General features: G+C 36.7%; 1 protein-coding gene across 2 annotated transcripts; it reads left to right on the plus strand.

The window, feature by feature from the left end:
* The first annotated feature begins 1,496 nt into the window (after positions 1-1,496).
* LOC138331417 (mitogen-activated protein kinase 7-like) lies at positions 1,497-19,541 on the plus strand. 2 transcript variants are annotated; one of them, XM_069279019.1, is made up of 10 exons: positions 1,497-1,569; positions 3,713-4,370; positions 5,383-5,568; positions 7,697-7,804; positions 9,340-9,551; positions 9,832-10,324; positions 11,012-11,143; positions 16,470-18,054; positions 18,590-18,705; positions 18,827-19,541. In XM_069279019.1, the coding sequence occupies exons 2-10, from the start codon at positions 3,827-3,829 to the stop codon at positions 18,868-18,870; spliced, it is 3,420 nt and encodes a 1,139-aa protein (XP_069135120.1). In that variant the 5' UTR covers positions 1,497-1,569; positions 3,713-3,826; the 3' UTR covers positions 18,871-19,541. The 2 variants fall into 2 exon arrangements, with proteins under 2 accessions (XP_069135120.1, XP_069135119.1); XM_069279018.1 differs by lacking the exons at positions 1,497-1,569; positions 18,827-19,541 and adding an exon at positions 1,701-1,884 and having other exon boundaries at positions 18,590-18,819.
* The last annotated feature ends 584 nt before the right edge of the window (positions 19,542-20,125 follow it).

Below are 20,125 nucleotides of genomic sequence, written 5' to 3' on the forward strand. Positions count from 1 at the left end.
ATTTTATATAAATGAGTCTGGTCTGAACCCTGGGAACTTAGGGGTGGGGCCCCAAAAGGGCAAATTTTCTTAATTTTAGCTGGCCCACTTCCTGTTTTAAGGTTTCAGTCTCCGATCTCAATGAAAATTGGTCTATAGGGGTTTTAATTGATGCCGAACAACATGCAAACATTTTTGTAAAGATTTTTGGTATTCCAAGATGGCCGCTGGCCCACTTCCTGTTTTAAGGTTTCAGTCTCCGAACTCAATGAAAATTAGTCTATAGGGGTTTTAATTGATGCCGAATACCATGCAAACATTTTCGTAAAGATTTTGGTATTCCAAGATGGCCACTGGCCCACTTCCTATTTTAAGGTTTCAGTCTCCGATCTCAATGAAAATTGGTCTATAGGGGTTTTAATTGATGCCCGAACACAACATGCAAACATAATTGTAAAGATTTTGTTATTCCAAGATGGCCGCTGGCCCACTTCCTGTTTTAAAGTTTCAGTCTCCGACCTCAATGAAAATGAAAATTGGTCTATAGGGGTTTTAGTTGATTCAGAAGGGGGAACTTTAGGTAAGGACAATCATATTTTATAAAGGACCAAGGTAAGACCCATGGGGATAGTATGGCCGAGGTCCAAAATGGGAGCTTTGCTGAAATTTGGCTTTTAAATCTGACTCCTCCTTATATTAATCCTTGAATGGGTTTTGACCATATTTGGATGAAGGGCTACCAAGTTTGTTCAACAAATGACATTTACCTTTTTCAGAAACTTACATATTCAACTAAGGAGTTCCTTGTATTGTTTATATTAATCGTTAACCAATACTTTATACTGTGACTTTGTTGTTTTGTGCCATGAGTCAGATGACCGTTAAGGCCCATGGGCCTCTTGTTTCCAAGAGAATTTGCTGATCTGGCATGTGGACATCAAATCACTTATGCAGGCGACAAATTCACTAGTACCATAGAACATGGTTACTGTAACATAATTATAGAGGCCACCAAACAGTTCTGGTACAACGGAGATTATCTAATTACTTCTGTGCATTAGATACAATTTGTTTAATTTGGCGGTTAATGTTCAATGAAGTATATGTCCAAGGGTGTAAAATTAATCAGCGAGAAATGGCATGGTCTGATCTGCTGTGGTCGTGCACATTATCGAAACTCTTTTGCTTTGAGTTACTACACCATATGTATTAAATTGGGAAAACGCTAAATGGAGGTCCACTGACTCTGTATTACTAGTTAAAAATGCAGCAAACAAACATATTTCAGAGTACAACTGTAAGACTGAGCAAAATAAAGATAATTAATTTTAAAAAAAACCAAGTAAACCTAATAATCATTTAACAATATTAATGTTTGTTATTCTTTTAAAAAGTTTATTGATTTAGTACTTAGGATTCAAATTTATGAATAGAAAAACGAAACGGGAGTCCTTCCTCATAGTTTGTATTTCCCGCCAACTGAAACTGGTTGTCTCCCTTGTTTCTCCCTCTTTAGTGATCAGAATGACTCTCGGCTAAAAATAGTAACAGAAATCTGAATAGGTGCAGACATGCACGGAGTGTTGACAGGTATGTATGATTCTATGACTGCATGAACAACATATTTCTTTAATCTAAGAACACTACTGACACGTTGTTTTTTCATACTGACGACAAAATAGTCCCGAATCAATCGATATCGTACTATAATAATAACGTGAAATGTGTCCGGTGTAATCGGAAAGCATCATCACGACGTTTCGGTACAGGAAATAATATGACCAAGCCGTTTCGGCCGCCTGATGGGAATAATGATGAATTCAACGTTAGACTGATAGAGATCAAACACATTTAGACCTAGTGATGTTTCTTGGCATACATTGGATCTTATGCTAGCAACGGCAAGTAAGTTCGGCTGTTATTTGCATGTGTCACAGTTTTCCCCTATGTTAACAGAAGGTTTAAGGTTGGTCGAAACTGTCTTATTGGGGTGCCGAATCGTCTTGTTAATCAAGTAATGTCAAAATAGGACGGGACACTCTTCAGTTTGTCATGACCTCACAATGGTATTTTTGATTAATGGTCAATACCAGACACACTGGTATCCACTGTGTATCAAGTCCTAATTAAGTACAGACCTAAACCTGAGCTTATCTAGAATATTGTATAGTCACACTAAAATGACTATACCAATTTGATTGAATTAAGGTAGACCGTCCCTTCTGGTTTCCTCTCATGGATTTCGTTCATTTTTTGATATTTTGATTTTAGGTATACCCTGATCACAAAAACCGCATAAAAATCATATGTCACCGGGTTAATTTTTCTTCCAGGGTTGCTTAAAGATATGTACAAATGACTTAATAATCCGGATTTTAAGGATTTTTAAATAAATAATATTTCCTCCCTGTAGCATCCCCTTAACATATAAATAATATACCTGTAACATGTTCATACCTTCAGTAGGTGATATAGAATTCATTACTATATCCAATAAGCTGGGTTTTCCACAATAAAACGAAATATCGTTATTTTAAAATTAAGTCCGGACCCAATTTTAGTGAAAAATTGCATAAAAATAGTAATATTTTCTTTTTTTCTGAAAAAATGATCTCAGGAAAAATAAATTTTTTAGAATTTCCATGAAGACTGGCTTATTTGCAATACGAAAAGCCAATAAAAAGTATACCTCACCGCATTATTTTTCAAATTATGACCGATTTGCTTCCTACAACCCCTTAAATTTTGGTCTTTTCAACGTTTTATGTTATTCATCTACCCTTGTTAGTTTTTACCGATTGGCACACCTTTATATTTATACACTTCAAGTAAACACTCGAAAAGGTTCTAGACGAAATACTTGCTCGAATGCCGATTTCAGAAGCGAGTTGTAATAGGTGGGTACGGAGAAATAAAATACGTTTGCCGGGATTCGGATAGCGACGTAACAAACGTATGACGTCACTATAACAATTTGATCTGAAACCAAAAAATTCCATGTAGATGTACAAATGTAGGCCTATTGCTTGCTGTTAGTGTCTTTTGGCTTCAGATCAGCCTACTGCTTTCCTAGTTTTAAGGACTTTGAATGTCTCTGCTCCTATCCACTATAATATTATGTTGGTGGCAGATTCAAGGTCTATTGTTCTGACTGATTATGCAGCTTATAATTACTGGTTGACCTATCCTCTAAATCATAGTGATGAGTCATGCATGATGTGGTAGCCAATGTCCAGGCAATGTCCACTAAGCATTTACTGGTAATTATGCTGATGTAAAAGTAGTGGGTCAGTGTGGTTTGTACTTGGTGTTAAATATGGTCTCTAGCTGTAACTTGACTGACAGAACATGCTTTATTGGCTCAGCCAGTAGATAGAACCGTTATATTTTTCACACCAGGAGACCTGGGTTTGATTTCTAGCCGAGGCACTCAATTAGGTTCATGTGTATTTTCTCCTGTTCTTTTATGCTGATATAGCTGAGATTAGTAAATGTACTTATAAGCTTACTAAGTTAGTAAAAGTTACTGTGAAAACTTCATCAAGTGTATATATCCATATCTGGTTATAAACAAGGTAATGGCAATTAAACTGTTTTTGCCAAATAGATATGACTTAATGTTTCAAAAGTGTCTTGTCGTGCTATTATTGGCATTGCATGAGAAATACATGTATCTTTCACAATTGAAATATGTGGAATATGTTTGCATATATTATATTCATATATATTTCAGAATCAAGGAATTATGGGAGCTCATAGGAAGATAAGAAGATATTCACGGTGCCAAAAAAGCATAAAAAACTCCTACTGAAACTTTAAGAGAGAAGCTTAGCTCCTTGACGTAACCATGGCGTCACTTCGTCCAAATGATCATGAAAATCTGATGAAGAAGTTGGCACTGGTACAGAAGAAATCCCTGGATGTGAAATTTGACCTGACCAATACAAACTACCAGGCGGTGGAAAACATCGGTATAGGAGCCTACGGTGTCGTCTGCTCGGCAATTCACAGAAAGTCGCAAGACAGGGTGGCGATCAAGAAAATCCCAAGAATATTCGACTACTGCAAAATAGGAACAACAACATACAGGGAAATCAAAATCTTAAAACATTTTAAGCATGATAATATTATTTCTATCCGAGACATCATCAAGCCTAAAGAATCGCTTGAGACCTTTCAGGACATCTATGTCGTGTTTGATTTGATGGAAAGCGATCTTCACAAGATTATTTATTCTAAACAAGATCTTTCTGAAGAGCATGTGAGGTATTTTCTTTACCAGTTGCTTCGGGGACTTAAGTACATCCACTCGGCTAATGTTATTCACCGGGACCTGAAGCCAAGTAATCTCCTGGTCAACGAGGATTGTCAGCTCAAGATCGGAGATTTTGGTAAAGTATTTAAAATATATTAGTATATTACTGTCTTTGACCCAATAGGGTCCAAGTGTGCTTAAAACATTGAAAAAATATGGAAGGGGGGGGGGCTAAATTTCAATAGCCACTCATAAGAATAATTGCAAAAAGTCAAATATGGTAATGCAATAATTCAGTGACTGATACATCATACTAACACAGAGGGAGAAGATTGATTACGTACCAAGATACATGCAATTACACCTGTCTTACTATGCAGACCACTTGTGTATAAAGACCAAGAAAATTGGTTCTTATACACAAGTGGTCTTGATATGCAGGTCATATTGTGTTAAAATGACCATTTGGGACCCTGAGAAAGTGATCCTATTAAGCAGGGGATCTTTATACAGAGGTGGTTGATAAGGCAGATTTGACTGTACACGTAATCATAACTGTCTATAAAGACCACTTGAGGGACTTAGAAAAATGAAAAAATTCGAAAACTGTTCAAATTCAGTTTTCCCGATTTTAGTGCAAATTGCGAAAATTTTTACCCACAAAAATAACTGGCTCTAGGGTATGTGTCAGCTTATTTCTGAAGTTCAACAATGAAAGGAAGATTAATTTGAAAATATTTTATTAATCCTTTTAATCTGATCACAAATCATCCTATATAATTCAGGGGTTACTATCACTGACATTATATCCACCTCTGGAATATCTCATAGTCAAACTGGAGGCAGTTCAGGAGAAAAAAAATGACCAATTTTAAACATTTAGAGACTTCCTTTGAAGATTACAGAGAAAGCGACGCCCATCTTCACAGCAACACAGTCAAGCACAGTGTACCGTTATACAATTACTTTGATGTACATCAAAGGATCTGTGTCTTCTAGATCTGTTGCCTTCAGTTTTACAATCAGATAGTCCAGGGATACATGTAACGTCAGAGATAGTAACCCCTGGAGTATCGAGGATGATGGCTAATAAACACATATAGAAACAATAGTGAATTATATGATTTTACGCATTATTACTGTCACAGGTATGGCACGAGGCGTGTCTGCGTCCCCAGAGGAGCCGAATCACTTTATGACCCAGTATGTAGCGACACGCTGGTACCGAGCCCCGGAGATCATGTTGGCATTAGTGGAGTACGGAGCGGCAGTGGATGTGTGGTCCGTCGGTTGTATCTTCGCAGAAATGCTGGGACGCAAACATCTCTTTCCAGGTAGGAGAAATTTGAATATTGTTTTCGGGGGTTTTAATTTCGCTAAATTGCCAGATCCATTCAAATGATCAAGATTTAATATGTTGTGAAATTGATCAAAATCATGGTTTCTTGTATTATAGCCAGCTGTTGTAAGAATTAGGCTTTAAAAGGCAAGGCTAGAGAGCTAATTTGCAAATTACTCCCCCTCCCCCCCTCCCCCGCAGCTAAGCCCAAAACAGTGAATTGCAACTATCTAATTTCCTCATGTATATTAAATGAAGGGGGGGGGGAGAATTTTCAATTTGTTTTGCATCTGAAATAAAGTGTATTGGTTTTTAGCTCACCTGGTCCAAAGGACCGAGGTGAGCTTATGAGATACCGCAGCGTCCGGCGTCCGGCGTCCGGCATCCGTCGTCCAGCATCCGGCGTCCGGTCGGCGTCCGGCGTCCGTCAACAATCGACTTCTTCTCCATAACCGCTGGTCGGATTTCAACAAAATTTGACTGGTAGCATCCTTATGGGCTACTAACTGAAAATTGTACAAATGATGGGGCTGACCCCCCGGAGGCCTGAGGGGTGGGGCCAAAAGGGGTCAATTTGGCTATTTCCATATAAACGACTTCTTCTCTGAAACCAAGCATGGGATAACACCCATAATGCAATGGTAGCATTCGTATAGGGTGGGGATTCAAAATTGTACAAATGATGGGGCTGACCCCACGGGGGCCTGAGAGGCGGGGTCAAATGGGGTCAATTTGGCTATTTCCATATAAACGACTTCTTCTCTGAAACTAAGCATTAGATAGCACTCATAATGCAATTGTAGTATTGTTATAGGGTGGGAATTCAAAATTGTACAAATTATGGGGCTGACCCCCGAGGGGCCTGAGGGGCGGGGTCAATAGGGGTCAATTTGGCTATTTCCATATAAACGACTTCTTCTCTGAAACCAAGCATGGGATAGCACCCATAATGCAATGGTAGCATCCTTATAGGGTGGGGATTCAAAATTGTACAAATAATGGGGCTGACCCCCGGGGGCCTGAGGGGCGGGGTCAAAAGGGGCCAATTTGGCTATTTCCATATAAACGACTTCTTCTCTGAAACTAAGCATGGTATAGCACCCATAATGCAATGGTAGCATCCTTATAGGGTGGGGATTCCAAATTGTGCAAATGATGGGGCTGACCCCCCGGGGGCCTGAGGGGCGGGGTCAAAAGGGGTCAATTTGGCTATTTCCATATAAACGACTTCTTCTCTGAAACTAAGCATGGTATAGCACCCATAATGCAATGGTAGCATCCTTATAGGGTGGGGATTCAAAATTGTGCAAATGATAGGGCTGACCCCCCGGGGGCCTGAGGGGCGGGGTCAAAAGGGGTCAATTTGGCTATTTCCATATAAATGACTTCTCTGCAACTAAGCATGGTATAGCACCCATAATGCAATGGTAGCATCCTTGTAGGCTGGGGATTCCAAATTGAGCAAATGATAGGGCTGACCCCCGGGGGCCTGAGGGGCGGGGTCAAAAGTGGTCAATTTCCATATAAATGACTTTTTCTCTGCAACTTAACATGGGATTGCGCTCATAATGCAATTGTTACATCCTTATAGGGTTTGGATTCAAAATTTTGCAAATGATGGGGCTGACCCCCCCGGGGGCCTGAAGGGTGGGGTCAAAAGGGGTCAATTTGGCTATTTCCATATAAATGACTTCTTCTCTGCAACTAAGAATGGAAGAGCACTTATAATGCAATGGTAGCATCCTAATAGGGTTGGGATTTGAAATTGTACAAATGATAGGGCTGACCCCCGGGGCCTTAAACGGCAATAGATGCGAGGTCAAAAAGGTCAATTAGGCTACTATTTTCATATAAATTACTTTGTCTCTGAACCTATGTATTGGATAGCATATTTGTATTCAAAATTAAACTTTGGGAGTCAATTTTGCTTATTTTTCTAATTGTCAGAGTCTTGTGATAATTACTAACAAAAAACCAGGTGAGCGATACAGGCCCTCTGGGCCTCTTGTTTTTCTTCTATTTTGTTCTATATGTGAAGGGCTTGTGAAGCAGGAATGTTGTTTTCCAAATGCATTGTAGAATATTTTAAAACAACTTAATTACATATTTCTATTTTTCTACAGGAAAAGACTACATAAGCCAGATAAAGTTGATCGTAGGAATTCTGGGTTCCCCATCAGACCGCCTCTTCCAGTTATGTCAGTCAGATCTCATCAAACAATTCATCACAAGTAAGTGGTCAGTTCAGGATGTGGACACATTTCCAGCTACGTATAGACTGTGGACTAAATGTTGTTGTTTATTTGTTTAAGCACAAGAATCTGATCTTAGAATATTATTTTTTAGCTTTTGCTTGTCTGACTTTATATAAAGATCTTCTTCCTACCATTATCCATGAATGTCCTGAATTATTTTATTCATTGTATTTAAGGTAGGTCCATACTTTTGAAAATCGCGCCAATTCATTTGACGCTATACCGGAAGTTGCGGAGGTTGTTTTGAATTCCAGAATGGTTTCCGATACGCCACGACATCACACTTGGATATTTTTTCAATAGGTGAAAATTGTCTACATATAATATTGAATGTTTAAAATCATTAAATAAATCAAATAAAAGCAGTTAAGTGAAAATTATATGCTATCTCTGAGGTTTTTGCGGTCCCTGTCGTAAATGGGAATGGATTTTTAAACACCGGAAGTGCCCTTCGTCGCTATAAATCATAAGACGGGACCCGGCCGGACCGAAATTCCAGAATTCTAAAAAAATCGCATACGGATTTCCTTTAAACACACAATTTGGAGAAAATCATAAAAACAAACAGACATAAACCAGATATAATATCACAAAAAACGTATGAACTGATGTGGAATGTTTTTTTGCGGCATGATTTTCAAAAAATAGTCAAATATAACCCATCTTAGCACTAGAAGAAATGGGGGTAGGGTTGCGAGTTACAAACTTCAAGCTTACAAAATTGTGAAATTTTGATCGAGGACCCCATGTTTTTATATGATATTTGAAAAACATATTACCTTGGGCATATCATATACAAATATTGTGAAATTGACATGGGTTTTCATTTCCTTTTTGGCCTATTCATTGATTTTTTACGGGCGAAAATATGGCAAAACATGGTAATTACGTATAGAAACGGTCCTGGGAAATAACAAAAATTAGTTGGCATTTGTAAAAATAAAATAGTTTTGTATATTGTTCTATTGTAAGAAATTTAGGACAAAAAATCAACAGGATCGAGACTACATTCACCCTAATATTACAGAAAACATAGTTTTATGAATTTTTCTATTTTCGGCCAGCAAATTTGCATGGATGGTATATTTCAAGCTCAAATATCTCAAAAAGTAGTTCGAGAACACCCATTTATCTTTACAGATTTGAAATCTACATGAAAAATGCAAGAAAATAAGACCTGTTAGAAAAAAATGACATGGGTTTTTCCAAAAGTATGGAGCTACCTTAAGACGTACAGTATTTGATTATTTTTAGGTCAGAATGGACATTTCCCCCCCAAAAAAATTAATTGAAAATTAATTGTAAAGTCAAAGAAAAGTTACACCAAGCCAAAATCATGCACTTGTGATATTTGACGACTACTTACAATGTAATAGTGAATTGTAAACTGAATCTTATGAAATACTTTCAATATTATTGTGAATTACTTCCTGGAAATCATTATGTAAATAAATTAAATAATTTTAAACTGAATGTTCATTGTACCATAACCTTGTCATCCATTCTCGTAGAACTCGGAAGGAAGGAGTCCATTGCCTGGAACACTTTGTTTCCCAAGGCCAGTAAGAAGGCTCTGGACCTTCTGGGGAAGATGTTGGTGCTACACCCCGGGGACAGGATTTCTGTCGATAAAGCCCTAAACCACCCCTACCTCAACAAATACCACGACCCGGACGATGAGCCGATATGTCTGCCAACATTTAACTTTGATTTTGAGAATGAGGTTGGTAGCGACCCTGGCTGTTCTTTAGACATTAAAGTAATCAAAACTTTTGAGGCCTCATTTAAATTGCATGGGCATTATAAGATCAAAATCAAACAGTATCAAAACTGTAAAGGTTAATAATAATTTTGTCCTATTATGTACCTTTTCATTTTTTCAAGTTTTGTTTTCCCTGGGCGCTTTTTGGGTCAAATACAATAGATATAGAAGAATTTAATTTTGTTTAACTAATCATTTGAAATTGTTATAAACAATTAGTCATATCCATATATTTTCATAGGAGATGACAACAACAAAGCTGCGAAACATCATCTATAAAGAGATTATGGATTATCACGAACCGAAAACCCCGGTAATGAAATTCCCAGCCTGTCTTAAACCAGTTCCTCGGGAATCAACATGCACAGTCTCTTCCCCTCCAAAACAGGAGAGTTCTAATGCTCAAAACATCTTAAATCAAAAGCCTGGGTTAGACGGCTTGCAAGTTGTTCCTCAAATTCCAACAAAGGAAGAATTTAAAAGACCAATGACAGTAAAAAAGAATGAAGAAAGAGTGACGCTGGATAAGGAGAGCCTGAAAATACCCACAAATGACGTAGAAATGCCAAGTGCTAAGTCCGAGGGGGGTGATGGACAGAAAACTGGTCCAGTGTCCCGCCTCAAGGAGGAGGTTCAGCAGGAAGTTAAGAAGGAGAACAAGACCATTTCCTCTGACACAAAGGCCTTAGTGAAGGCAGCTCTACTAAACTCTAGTCTGAAGAAACAAAGGCATGGTAAGAATAACATTAAAATGCTACAGTGGTCATTTAACTTTAAACTTCATGAACTGGGTTTGATTCCTTGTTCATGCCTGTGTGATCACTTGTTTAAATGACCTTTCACACTTTTCAATGTTAAAGGTCATCTTTATATATAGCAAACAATACGTCAGTTTCGAGATACCAAAATGTTTTGGATGAAGTACAATTTACCCTCAATTAGTCCCATCTTCCAGTATTTGTTGAGTCATATTTTGATAAAATTTTGTGTAATGTCATAGTCAATGTAAGGTGGAACTAATTGACAGTAAATAATACTTTATCCATGTGGTTTTGGTATCTCGAATCTCCGTATTGTCCATAATTGACACTTTATCATTTTATATCATATGTATATGGTTGTTATTCAAATTATAGTAGATACTGTAGGGTGTTTAATATATTAGAATCAAATCAGTCTTTGATAAAATTAATTGTCGAAGTAGGCCATAAATCATTATAAAAAAATAATTAATTAAAGAAACTGACAGTTTTCACGTTTTCAGTCTGTATTTAATTGGAGGTCAGTGACATTAAGGCCTCAATAAGGGGGAGGGGCTCTTGTAGGGATGGGGGGAGGGACTTATTGGGTTGAATACAGATTATTTGTACAATGTACAGTTTGATTTAATCCCCTTAATGAATGTTCTTGTTTGATTTCAGAATCCTCTACAGACACAGACGACCGGCCAAAACCGATCACTGCAGCACAGAGACAGAAGGAGAGAGAAGAAAAGAGGAGGAAAAAGAAGGAAAAGGCTTTAGAGAGGACAAAAAAGAAGAAAGACCAGAAAGGTAAAAAGCTTATGTAATAGTAAGGAATACTAAGGAAAGAGTGACATGTTGGAATTGGCTCTGTCCAGTTGGCATTCATATTGGATATGAATGCTAACTGAAAGACATTCAATGTTTATATTTACATTTGGTTACAATTTTGTGTTGAAATACAAAGGGATTTTGCATCTATAAAGATGCAACAGCCATTTTAACAGCCGTTTTTCCGTGATCACTGACAAAATGTAATGTCACAATGATAATGATAAAAAGCGAATGAAGTTCATAGTTTATATGACTGCAAACTGCACTTGGTAAGGTTACATAGTGGGACTGCAGTGAAAATGTAAATATTTACCTAAAACTACATGAACTGGGTTTAATTCCTTGTTCATACCTGGAAAGAATGGAGTTACTTGTTTTGAATGACCCCCAAGGACTTCTTCATATAACAAACAATACGCCAATTTTCTGATACCAAAATGATGTGGATGAAGTATAATTTACTATGAATAGTCCTACTCTCCGATCCATTAGTTGATTATGATAACAATTATAGACATGTCAACAATAATGCAGCTAGAGATAAACTTCTTGAAATTATTGATAATCATAATCTTATTGACATATTTAGGGAACAACATCCAGACACCAGACGCTACACATGGCGGCGAACAAATCCAATAAAACAGGCTAGGTTAGATTTCTTTCTTGTATCAGAATCTCTTTTATCAAGTATTAACAAGTCTAGAATAGAACCTGCATACCGCTCCGATCACTCTAGTCCGATTATATCTTTAACTTTGAATGAGTTTAAAAAGGGGAAGGGTTTGTGGAAATTTAACAATTCTCTTCTGTATGATTCTGAATATTTGGACCTAGTGAAAACCTGTATCAAAAACATCAAGCTGCAATATTGTCTTCCTGTCTATAATTTAAATAATCTTAGTTGCATTCTTGATAGTGAATTAGAGTTTTCAATAAATGATCAACTATTTTTAGAAACATTATTAATGGAAATAAGGGGTAAAACAATATCTTATTCTTCATTTAGGAAAAAGCAAAATAATCGCAGAGAAGATGAGCTAAAAAATTCTATTGCACTTCTTGAGGCTGAAGCTAATCCAGATCAGAGGCAATTAGAGGAACTTAAAAAAGATTTGGAATCGATTCGTTTAAAAAAGATCAAGGGGAGCTTGGTTAGATCTAGGGCAAAATGGGTGGAAGAGGGAGAAAAACCTACATCATATTTTTTTAATTTAGAAAATAGAAATTTTACTTCAAAAATTATACCAAAAATTCAAAAAGAAAATGATGAAATTGTTACTAAGCAAGAAGATATTTTAAAAGAAGTAAGGTCATTTTATGAGAACCTATATAAATTTAGGGAAGTAGAAAATACTGACTTAGAAATTCATTTGAGTAATTGTAATGTTCCAAAGCTAGATAACAGTACCTCTGATTGTTTAGAAGGTAGAATAACATTAGAGGAAGCTGGGCAGTTTCTTAAAGGTATGAAAAACAATAAAAGTCCGGGGTCCGACGGTTTTACATCAGAATTTTTTAAAGTTTTCTGGGGATTTTTAGGTAATTTTGTTGTACGTTCATTAAACTATGGTTTCTCAATAGGTCAGTGTTCAGTCACCCAGAGACATGGTGTAATAATCTGTATACCCAAGGGAAACAAGCCACGCCATTATTTAAAAAACTGGAGACCAATTACTCTGTTAAATGTCACCTATAAAATAGCTTCTGGTATTATTTCTCATAGAATTAGATCAGTTTTAGGAAAAATTATAAATGAAGACCAGACAGGATTTCTATCGGGAAGATATATCGGGGAAAATATAAGAACAGTATATGATGTAATGCAATATTTAGAGGAACAAAACCTACCAGGTATGTTAATGTTAATAGATTTTGAAAAGGCATTTGATTCAGTGTCCTGGAGGTTTATTGATAGAGTATTAAATTTTTTTAACTTTGGAGAAGACATCAGAAAATGGGTTAAAATATTTCATTATAATGTAAGTGCCTCAATTAATCAAGGTGGCAATATTTCTGAAAATATAGAAATTCAACGAGGATGTCGTCAAGGAGATCCGATTGCACCCTATCTATTTATACTATGTGCGGAAATTCTAGCAGCAAGAATCCGAAATAATATTGATATTAAGGGGGTAGATATTGAAAATGTTCCAATTCTAAATGTTCAGTATGCAGATGACACTGGGCTAATTTTAAACGGCCAAGAGCAATCGCTTAACGAGTCTATTTTCGAGTTGAATAGTTTTGCCAAAATCTCTGGTCTGAATATCAACACCAGTAAAACACAAATTATTTGGATAGGGAGATGCAAATACAGTGATGTAACTTTCCGCCCTGACCTAAACTTACAGTGGGGTAAAGATCAGTTTACTTTCCTTGGAATAGACTTTTCAGTTGACTTGAGTCAGATTCCTAAAATGAACTTTGATAAGAAATTAGTCAAACTTAAATCACTTATAAATACTTGGAAAAGAAGAAGTCTGACTCCATTAGGCAAAATCAATGTCATTAAGTCACTATTAATTTCACAACTAAATTATCTATTTATTACCCTGCCAAATCCACCTGAGAAATATATTAAACAAGTCAACACTCTCCTATTTGATTTTTTATGGAATGGAAAATGTCATAAGATTAAAAAAGATATCCTTATTCAAAATTATGTAGATGGTGGCCTTAAAATGATTGATCTACATACTTTTATTCTTTCACTTAAGTTAGGCTGGGTAAGAAGAATAGTATTTTCTTCTGGAAAATGGAATCTGATTCTAAAGTCAAATATAGATTTTAGCAAACTTTTTAAGTGTGGGAAAGAGTATATTAATTTCTGTAGAATAAACTGCCAAAATTTATTTTGGAAAGATGTTTTTAAAGCCTGGAATACTTTAAATAGCACACATTCTATGAGCACTGTTAAACCAGATACTATTTTAAAAATACCTCTTTGGTATAACAAAGATATCTTGGTTAATAACAATTATGTATTCTTTCCAAACTGGTTTAGGGCAGGAATAACTACTTTGAATGATCTGATAAAAAATCCTCGTAATTTAACTTTCTATACTTTTGATGAATTTTTACAACTCTACCAAATTAACACTAACTTTTTGCAGTATCTTGGGCTTGTAAATGTAATTAAACGTTTTCTAAGAATGAGAAATCTTGAGTTTCAGTGTGAAAGACCTCCACAGCCTAGTATACCTCTTAGGTTTGAAATCTTCTTCAAGAGCAGAAAAGGCTCCAAAGATTTTTATAACTGTATGGTTGCTCCAGTGTCTACACCTACTGGGGCCAGAAAATGGAACCAGGAGTTTGATTTTGATAAGGAAAAATGGTCAAAAATATTTAAATTACCCTTCACAGTAACCAAAAATTCCAAGTTACAATGGTTTCAAGCTAGAATCATTCATCACATTTTGGTAACTAACACTTTTCTTGTTAAAATTAAATTAAAACCTAGTCCATTATGTTCTTTCTGTAATTTTGTAAATGAAACTATTGTCCACTGTCTATGGGAATGTGTAGAGGTTCAAGCACTTCTTCAGAGATTTGAAAACATATTGGACATTTTTCTTATCCCATTTGCTTATAATAAGGAATCATTTCTGTTCGGAATAGTATCGGAACACTGCAGCTATGTTGATAATGAAATATTACTTGTTATTAAACACTATATTTACAAATCTAGATGCCTTAGCAAATCATTAAGTATCAACGCCCTTTTGAATGCAATTAAAAACAATTTTTTAACTCAAAAGTATATAAATAACAGTAAAAATGAAGACGTCAGAAGGCAATTTGATTTAAACTGGAGAAAATGGAAACCTATCCTAGATCTGTAAGATGTTTGTATTACTATACATTTGTATCAGGGTATTTGGTACATGTACATGAATATTGCCATACCACATTATATACATATACATACATGTAGCTATGAGTTTTTGCCGATACATTCTACTATAAATAATATACCAAATAATACATCATAACATATGTACCTCCCTCTCTCTCTCTCTCTCTCTCTCTCTCTCTCTTCTTTCTCGCTTGCTCTCTCTCTCTTGCTTACAAAAAATATTATTTTCAAAAATATATTTGATTGATAGTGTATAAGGGCATGTATGTGAAGGTGTGCGAGTGTGTATATGATGAGGTTTGTGAGGCTTGTGTGGGTGTGATCTGTAAACCTTAGTACTATTGTGAAGTGCGAGTTAGTAAAGATACTTATACACATATAGGGGTGTTGGCAATATAATTATATATAGTACGTGAATCAATGTACCCCACCCACCTAATCCCTATCTCTCGCTCTCTCCTTTTCCTTTTCATCTACAGGTATGTATGAGTAGTGCGAGTGTCGATGCAAGTACCTGAATGAGTGAGACTTGAGTGCGAGTATGGATGGTAGAGTAGAATGCAGTTGTCTGATATAGATTTCCATTTTGTGTTGGTTTTTTTTTTAAATAGAAGAAAAAAAAAAAATTGTACCTGTATAGTTTTTATCAATTGATATAAGATGTTTTGATGTGAATGATCATAGCTAAGTATTTTATGATGATGAATCTTTATCACGATGTTACAGATGATGATGATGATGATAATGATGATGACTAATGTTTAAAAAATGATGTTGATGATGATGATGATAATGAATCATGATCTACGACAACATGATGGTATGATGATGATTTATGATGATATCAAGATGAAGATGATGATGACTGATTATATGATGGTGATGATGATGATGATGATTGTGATAATGATTCTGTTGATGATTGATGATGATGATGATGATTGTGATGATGATGATGATGATGATGATGATGATGATGATGATGATGATTGATGATGGAGGATGATGATGATATCATGATGATGATGATAATGATGAAGATGACATGATGATGATGATGATATCATGTATTGTTTGTGTTCAATATTGATGTAGATATCTATTTGTGAGGATAATTATTGTTTTGTAAGGATGATTGATGATGTGAATGATGGGAATTAATTGATGAGGATGAGGACGATGATGTGTGAATGAGATATTATGTATCAATGAAATTGGAAAAAAATAAAAATTATAAAAAAAAAAAAAATAAAATTTGTGGATGAAGTATAATTTACTATGAATAGTCCTACTCTCCGATGATTATGACATCATATTTTGTTACTAAAATAAAACAGTGTTTCTGTATCAAATTTTACAATGTCCAATATAGAATGTTTTATGATATACTGTCTTGTTTAGGATTTATAAATCAATTTAAAAATAAAATGTTGTTTTTCACAGCTGCTGCTGATGCTGGAGGGCTTCTCACAGATGCTGATAGAGAACTCCTTAACCGCTGGTCCAAGATGCAGAAAGTAAATCATCCCATCGCACCCAAACCAGACACCAAAACCAACCCACCCCTTCCGCCGGCTAACTGTAACATGATATCTATCGGTGAGACTGGGCAGACGCTGGGACAGCAGCGCCTCCAGCAGTACCTCGCCAACCAGAAAAAGGTGGCAGAAGCTCGTTCAGACCCTCAGAGTAATGCGAGCAGTACTGTGGGTCCAGTTGCTGAACAAACCCTGCCAGGAGGCAATGTGTCACTGTCTGTTGGTCAATCCAGTCAGCATCAGTCTGGTGTCACGCAAATGGTCAGTTTCCCTCGAGATGTTATGCAAAATACTGGTCAAGCAGTGGACTCTAGTATGTCTAGTTTACAGGCAGAAAATGGTCAAAATATCAAGGCTGAGGGGATGTCGTCTTCTGTAAACAAACAAAGTAATATTTCATACACGCAACAACTTTCACTTATAGCCGGAAGTCATGGTAACCAAGGCATTATGGGTAATCTCGTCCAAACACAAGGAATGATGGAAGGTGGAGTAAAATCAGAGTCAGGAAGCATGTCAAATAACCTTTCAACTATAAGTTTTGAGAACTTAAAAATGCTGGGAATTAATTCCCAGGCAACAACAACAAATTTCCAGCAAGGTCATTTTTTTAGTACAGCCCAGCCAACAGTGCCTTTTGGAAACTCCGGAGGGGAAAGTTTACCTAGTGATAATAGAATCTCATCATTTCCTCAGGAAGAAAATCAAAGCCAATCCTTCTCACAAGTTCGAGGACCTGTTTCTCACGGGTCCCCAGCTTCTCCTCATAAAGACTATAGTAATCACAGCTCGCCGGAGAGTTATCAGTCACACGGATCACCAGAGTATTACCATGGCGATGCACAGGACCATAGTAACAAGCGTTTAGGGTCCTACTCGGAGCCTAGTCCTTCTGACCAACAACAAGGGACACACGATACCGTATATCAACAGAGGTCGCCTCAGCCTACTTTTGATCAACAGCAATCTCCACAGTCCTTATTTGGACAGCAGAATTCTCCGCAATCAACTTTTAGTGAGTTTGGTCGAAGGCCTAGTGATGACCAGCTCAGTAATGCAGATAGCCAGTCGAGTAACCCGGGTCTCTCTGGTGCCATATTGTCACTAAACACAGTGCAGGATCTCAGTGGACATATTAATCAGATACCATTCGCGGCAGTAGCCATGGACAACGACAGCAATCAAGGACATTACTTTGGAGGTGGATCCCAGATACCGTTTAAACAGGAGCCATCCACGCAGAATCAGCCACACCATTCGTATTTTTCCCAGGGTTCCTCCATGGTTTCCGGTCAACCAGTGACCAATCATCTTTTATTCAATGCGAACTCCCCGCCTGACTTGATTACCTCTCTGTCACGACAGTTGTCAAGGTCACAGGTCGATGACCCCTGTCCACCAGCCCTTGCCTTGACCCCCCGAGGTACGGGAGCTGGATATGGTGTGGGGATGGACCTGGATGCCCTAATGGTAGATGCCCAGGAAGTGGGGTAAGTCTGAATATACAGAGCTAGATAAAAAATCCCACTTACTCATTCACCCCTGAAATTTCACTATGGACTGTTCCAGATTTGGAAGAGTCTAAATGTGTCTTCAGGGGTGAATGAGTTAAAATTCTTAATAATAATAAATCATTTCTATCTATGGTTTTTGTTTACTTTTTCATTCATACTTAAAACATAACTGAACACATTAAGATCAGAAAACCTGGAGTTTTTGGGTGTAGTATAGATTTTAACTGCAATGACCCAGAAAAATGGCAAGAGTTCTTCATTGAATACTTATGAGTCAATAATTACAACAAATTTTGTATATACATTTAATACACTTCATAAATAGCCTGCAAAATTGACATCATATGGCTGTTTGTATATTGTAAAATTACTTAGATCAGTTCTTTAATGAAACCACAGCAAAAACTAATCATTTTAATACAGAAACTTTAAATTACCTTCTTTTATAATTTACATGTACACTGTATTAATTTGCAGCCCTGACCATTTGAATTGTTGTTTGTTCTTCCAGTGCCCGTCCAGAACCTTCGCCTCTGTCATCCTCCCTGCTGACTGACTGGATGGAAGTGACCGGTGATCTAAATATAGACATGGATGCACTGGAACAGGAGTTGAGTCTCCAGTCACCTATGACCTTGTCATACAATGACCTCTCTATGTATCCCACCTGATCCAAGGTCAAGGCTGAATTGATTGAAATCACTCCAATGTCAAGGCCATATTGGTGGAATTTACATGGTTGTGATACCTATGACCTTGTCATACAATGACCTCTCTATGTATCCCACCTGATCCAAGGTCAAGGCTGAATTGATTGAAATCACTCCAATGTCAAGGCCATATTGGTGGAATTTACATGGTTGTGATATGTTCTAAGGGGAGATAACTTGATCAAATTTACAGATGAACTGTCGGTTATGCGCAAAGGGGAGAGAAACGATCAAATGACAGATGAATATAGATATTTATGGTTGTTTAGCATATACACATGGTTGATGAACAAATTCCGAGAGTTGCTTCTACTTTATTTCAAATCAAAATTATTCCAATTATGGTTGAAATTAGCCAGAGATATTCTGGCATTGACACAAGACTTTAAAAGAGATTATGAAAGATATATGTCTGGTTTAGTCTCAGTTTCATTTGGCCCTGATACCAGACTTAAACATTATGACAGATAGATGTCTGGTGTAGTCCGAGTTTCCTTGGGCCCTGATACCAGACTTAGACATTATAACATATAGATGTCTGGTTTAGTCTGAGTTTCCTTTGGCTCTGATACCAGACTTAGACATTATGACCCCTTGTAGATGTCTGGTGTCAGTCCCAGAGTATCTAGGTTGTAATTTGAAATACAGAACTACTGCCACATCTACAAGAAATGTTGTATACAGTAAAGTGTTGTGTACGGTTAGTTATATTACGTTCAAACTACTAGTCTGATAATAAAGCAAAAGCTGATATACATGTGTAGACTTATATTTTCCTCGTACAGCTGTCATGAAGTGTTCAGTTTACCCTTTCCACAGGATTATGGACAAGTAGAGCATATCAGGAGCTAGAAATATCGTCATAAATGACCCGAACTCCATCTACATGTACAATGTATACCTGTATCAAAGTGGGAGCAGATGAGACCAGATAGAAAGAACAACATAATGCCAGTTTGATTTGAATACAGGTTTTCATATTATTCATTACGTTTGATAAAAATGCGATGATAACCAATAAGAGGTATAGTTTAGGTGATCTCACGTGTTTGTTTTAGTCAGGGTCATTTAAGGATGCATGATTTACTATAGATTTGGAGATGGAGCAAAGCAGGAGTGTTCGGAGAAAAAACCACCGACCTGCAGCCAGTTACCGACAATTGCCAATGTGGGATTCAAACTCCGAATATGTCAGGTGACATCTTTATTCCTAAATCCACTAGGTTGATATGACCCTTATATACATAGTGCCCAGTTTCTTCAATTTTCCTTAACTCCAAGATTTCCTTTATTAAATGTAAAATTTCCCTAAGAAAAGCATTACAGAAGTAAGGGAA

Source organism: Argopecten irradians, chromosome 9, assembly GCF_041381155.1.
Source record: "Argopecten irradians isolate NY chromosome 9, Ai_NY, whole genome shotgun sequence".
Lineage (NCBI taxonomy): Eukaryota > Metazoa > Mollusca > Bivalvia > Pectinida > Pectinidae > Argopecten > Argopecten irradians.